General features: G+C 34.3%; 1 protein-coding gene across 1 annotated transcript; it reads left to right on the top strand.

Moving 5' to 3' along the window:
* Nucleotides 1-301: 301 nt before the first annotated feature.
* On the top strand, nucleotides 302-4,478 carry LOC114190304 (nucleobase-ascorbate transporter 4-like). Its single transcript, XM_028079136.1, has 14 exons — nucleotides 302-540; nucleotides 647-744; nucleotides 824-1,000; nucleotides 1,186-1,286; nucleotides 1,396-1,471; nucleotides 1,556-1,615; nucleotides 2,084-2,262; nucleotides 2,520-2,616; nucleotides 2,839-2,925; nucleotides 3,011-3,069; nucleotides 3,245-3,336; nucleotides 3,591-3,668; nucleotides 3,849-4,009; nucleotides 4,106-4,478. Exons 1-14 carry the CDS (start codon nucleotides 435-437, stop codon nucleotides 4,322-4,324), a joined length of 1,590 nt encoding a protein of 529 aa, XP_027934937.1. The 5' UTR covers nucleotides 302-434; the 3' UTR covers nucleotides 4,325-4,478.
* Nucleotides 4,479-5,169: the final 691 nt, after the last annotated feature.

The following is a 5,169-nucleotide window of genomic DNA, read 5'->3' as shown; positions in this document are numbered from 1 at the left end:
CTATACACACATTTTCTTAACTTTCCGCTTAATTTCACGTTTTCTAACTTTCCTCAACAAATATAAATTTAATCTGAAATTATCTTGTAGAAAGTTTTAATAACGATTATATCTGGTGGCATTGTGGTACTGTTATTGATTCTTACCCTGCTCGTGTTATGATGTTACAATTCTGTCCCATGAGTACAGTGAAGAAAATGACAGGGTTCTGTGAGAGTTGTTGAAAAGTGTGCCAGGTGAATGTGGAAAAGCGTTTCAGGCAGAGGGTAGAGTCACAACGCCCGTGCCAACTCTCACTCATCATTTTCATTCTGGACCATTTCGTAACAGACACAGTACACACCTGTTTTGTTCTCTGAACATTATAAGAAACATCGACTAAGAAAATTAAACTACTGATTAAACAAAACAAACATTAGAGATAAAGAGAAACAATGGCAGCTGGTGGAGGAGGAGGAAAGGCTGATGAATTCCTACCTCATCCTGTTAAGGACCAACTTCCGGGTGTTGATTACTGTGTTACCAGTTCTCCCTCATGGCGTAAATTCCACCCTTGGCCTTTTTATGTATCTAAACTCAACTTTTTTTGACAATTTTTTTTTTTTTTTTACGAGGATGTTCTTTTTTGTCTTTAATTTGGTTGCAGCTGAAGGGGTCATTCTCGGGTTTCAGCATTATCTGGTTGTGCTTGGGACCATTGTCATTGTTTCCACCATCCTTGTCCCTTTGATCGGTGGTGGCAATGTAATGCAAATTTTTAATACTCTGCAGTCATGTCTTTCCATTTGAGTCTAATTTCTTTTTCTTTAAAATAAAAATATAGGTAGAAAAGGCTGAAACAATACAGACTCTACTTTTTGTTGCTGCCATTAACACACTTCTGCAAACGTTGTTTGGCACACGGCTTCCAGTGGTTGTTGGAGCATCCTATTCTTTTCTAATTCCTGCTGTTTCCATTGCCTTTTCTAGCAGAATGAGTGTATTTGCTGATCCACATCAGGTTAGCCCCTATTTGTTATGTGTTGATATTGTTGCAGTATAGCTCTCTCTAATTATTGGTGAAAATAATTAATAGATGGTATAGATATGCTGTTTCTCATTGGAAAATTAACTATTTTTCATGAGTAGTTTTGAAGTGTTGTGCATGTTACTAAAGGCAATTGATTCTTCACTGACTTTTTTCAGAGATTTAAACAATCTATGAGAGCCATACAAGGAGCACTTATTGTTGCATCGTTTTTCCAAATCATTGTTGGCTTTTTTGGCTTTTGGAGGATATTTGCCAGGTAGATGACATACCAGAGAATCTCTTGATTACTCTTTTGCAATCTGCTCTTTGTAGAAGTCAGCAATATTTCAGAATAGTAAAGTTCACTATACTAGTTGATACTGCAGGTTTCTCAGCCCGCTTAGTGTAGCCCCTCTTGTCACTCTGACTGGACTAGGATTCTTTATGTTAGGATTTCCCAAAGTACACTCTTTGCTCTTTTCTTATGCATAGTGGCAGTTTCTTTCATGTGATTCTTAGTTGTTTAACAAACAATGATTCTTGTAGTTGGCAGATTGTGTTGAAATTGGTCTCCCTGCATTAGTTATCATTATCATCTTGTCCCAGGTATGTTACTTTCTTTAGCATTCTCTCATCCATTTTAATTTAATTCTATTACAGCAACAAGACAGTGATTAGTGAGACAAAACTCTTTTTTAATATAATATCCAAATCCCTCCATATTAAATTTCATGGGTCTTCCATCATTAAGTTAAACTAGTAATGATTTCCTTAAGCAAGGTACCACGTTCAAGTTTTGTGTGTAGGAAACGTTTCAGACTAAGATTGTTCTTGCAGGCTTCTATAAGATTGTCTGTTGTAGAGAATATTTATAATCGGGACCACAAAATACATGGCTTGATATTGATATATGCATAATTTCACTTGTTTTGAAAAAACTCTTATAAAATTTAAGTAACAAATTAAAATAGTAGTACTGCAAGAACTGAGTTGTTATCTGTGTATATTATATACCAAAACAAATCAACACTTTGAATTGATATTTCTACTTATGTTAAATAAATGGCCTTGCAGTACATTCCACAAAAGATGAAATCAAGAGGAGCTGATAGATTTGCAATCATAGTCTCAATTGGAATTGCATGGGCATTTGCTGAAATTTTGACTGCTGCTGGTGCCTATAATAAAAGATCGCCTAAAACCCAACTAAGTTGCCGTACTGATCGATCTGGGTTAATTAGTGCTGCTCCTTGGTTAGTCTTAATAAGTTGCTTGTATTATAAGAATCATGCTTTCAGAACTACGTATTATATTCTATAATAGATGATGGTATGTAAGGATCAAAGTAGTTTTTGCAACTATGTGCCAGGACATGAGTGTGTTTAGATCACCTCTTCATAAAATACACAAATTCATTCTTGATCATTTGGTAATTGTAAATTCATTCATATGGATATGTATGATCATTTAATGGATCGCCCTTGAATTAAATCTCTCTTCATTTATGTAGGATAAGAGTTCCATATCCATTTCAATGGGGACGCCCTTCTTTCAATGCTGGTGATGCTTTTGCTGTGATTGCTGCTTCTCTTGTTGCAATTGTAGAGGTTTGCTTTTGTTTCTTTTAATGTGTCCACAATCTTGTGCAGATGATTGCTATAACTTTTGACTCTATTCATTGGATTACAAGAATTCTGTGAACTTCTCTTGGGTCTTTTTTATGCTATCTTCTTGAATTGACAATTTCTAACTAAAGGTACATGATTAAAGTTCTTTTCATTTGGATGTCCTTTTATATAATTTTTTTCCTTTTCATTCTCTGGGGACAGTCAACAGGGACATTCATTGCAGCATCAAGATTTGGAAGTGCAACCCCTGTTCCACCTTCTGTGCTTAGTCGTGGTGTTGGCTGGCTGGTGCTATGCGATTCTCTGACATTACATTTGTTCATGCAATTACTTTCAAAATTTAGACTCATATGTTAATGTTTGTCGATTTCAGGGCATTGGCACTCTTTTGGATGGCCTTTTTGGCACAGGAACTGGATCCACTGCATCAGTGTATGTTTTATTGCCTTAAAAAATCATCTGACTAGCTGTATTCTTAAACCATGAACCTAAGTTGCTGTCTGAAAATGATGTTTCCTGAATTGTTTTCAAAAATCTAAGAACCTTGATGATTTTCTTTTGCTTTTGTACTAAAGGCATTATCTAATTGTCTTTCCTTGACATTAAGTGAAAATGCAGGACTCCTGGGTTTAACACGAGTAGGAAGCCGCAGAGTCATTCAAATATCAGCTGGATTCATGTTTTTCTTCTCTATATTAGGTGTTGAAACAATTTCTTCAATTTCTTAAACTCTTGATTTGGTGTAAGGCTCTATTTTGGCGTATCCACAAAAGGTGGAATAAAATGAATTGGATATCATAGCAGTATGATGATTTCATATATTCAACTCCAATCTACCTCATCTAAACAGTCCAACCAACCACTATGAACGAATCAAACTGATCTTGATTTACATGTGTTATTTTGTTCTACTGATTTTTTATTTAAGCGTTCATGTTTGTGCTTCTGTGCAGGAAAATTTGGAGCAGTTCTTGCTTCAATACCTCTGTCAATTATAGCAGCTATTTACTGCGTTCTCTTTGCCTACGTAGGTAAGTGTGTGATGTACTGATTTATGTGTTGCTTGGGCCAATGCATTGAATATAATGCAACATGAATTAGGGAAAATAACTCTTACCCATTTTTATGTGTAAAATGTATTTCCATTTGGTAACTTGATGTTTTATTCCTGAATTATTTCTGATTTAGTTGAATCACTTTATGATGAGCAGCCTCAGCTGGGCTTGGTTTTCTTCAATTCTGCAATCTAAACAGCTATAGGTCATTGTTCATCCTTGGACTCTCTCTCTTCCTCGGTTTATCAGTTCAACAGTATTTCAACGAATATCTGTTGATATCTGGACATGGCCCTGTTCATACTGGCTCCGCTGCGGTTTGTATAATTAACTTAAAACAAGTTTCCTTCATTCTTCTTATTTTACTGTTACCATTGTTTATTCTTATGGTTTCATTGTAACTCCTTTTGCAGTTCAACGATATAGTGCAAGTGATTTTCTCATCCCCAGCAACTGTAGCAATCATGGTTGCTTACTTCTTGGACTTAACTTTGAGTCGCGGAGATAGCTTAACTCGCAGAGACAGTGGGAGACATTGGTGGGAAAAATTCAGGAATTTCAATCATGATATTCGAAGTGAAGAGTTCTATTCACTTCCTTTCAACCTCAACAGATTCTTTCCATCATTTTGAGTGCACTTCCATTTTAAAATTATCAAAGACAAAATCTATGTTCCTTTTAGAATTTATTGTCTCAAAGAGTGTCTGTAATAAATATATGTATACAAATATGTATGTATAAGTCGTAAGTTATATCATTACTGACTTATTTAACCCTTCCCAAGTATTTCAATTGGGCCTCTAGTAGTCCACTCTGCATGGCTAAAAGTAATTGGGCCTATATGGTAGCGGTTATCATGCGGGAATCACGCTCTGGTGTGTTTTTTCTCCCTGCATCTCGTACTTTTACTCTTACTCTTACACCAACATATGATCTAAAATTCCAATTTTACCCAACAAGAATGATTTGAAATCCAGAATAGTGAGAACGTCATTCGGGATTAGTATTCTGAAATACATTTTCTTCTAAATACTTTATCTAGAATTAAATAAATGATATTTATTTCAAATGATTTTAGACTGTTAATTCTGAAATGTTTATCGTTATTTTGAAATTATATAATTACATTTTAAATTGCAATGCCTAATCTGAAATATATTTAATGACGCACTTATTTCTGGAATATTGATTCTAGAATTGCTTTTATTATTTTTCCTTACTTGTATCTAACTAGATATTATGTTAATCATATTGTTACGTTTATTATATGAAATGTCAATAATATTAATTATGCAGAAATATTTAATATTGAGCAAATATTGTAGACAATAGAATAAAACTAGTATGGAAAATACTATAGTAGTTTATTTAAGCTTTTGAAGTGATACACGCTGACATTATAGTAATAGAATTTATTTACCACTTGTATTTTGTTCAACATATAAATAGTTAATTTGCTATCTAACAATAGGGATAA

The sequence above is a fragment of the Vigna unguiculata genome, chromosome 7 (genome assembly GCF_004118075.2).
Source record: "Vigna unguiculata cultivar IT97K-499-35 chromosome 7, ASM411807v1, whole genome shotgun sequence".
In the NCBI taxonomy this organism is placed as follows: Eukaryota; Viridiplantae; Streptophyta; class Magnoliopsida; order Fabales; family Fabaceae; genus Vigna; species Vigna unguiculata.
Note: the sequence above shows the minus strand (reverse complement) of the source record. Positions and strands in the feature narration are given on the sequence as shown.

Excerpts from the sequence above, each read along its gene's own strand:
- LOC114190304 (XM_028079136.1), top strand. The coding sequence starts at position 435 with ATGGCAGCTGGTGGAGGAGGAGGAAAGGCTGATGAATTCCTACCTCAT. Across the intron at positions 1,287-1,395 it reads TTTTGGAGGATATTTGCCAG|GTTTCTCAGCCCGCTTAGTG; the intron begins GTAGATGACATA and ends TTGATACTGCAG. Across the intron at positions 2,263-2,519 it reads TTAATTAGTGCTGCTCCTTG|GATAAGAGTTCCATATCCAT; the intron begins GTTAGTCTTAAT and ends TCATTTATGTAG.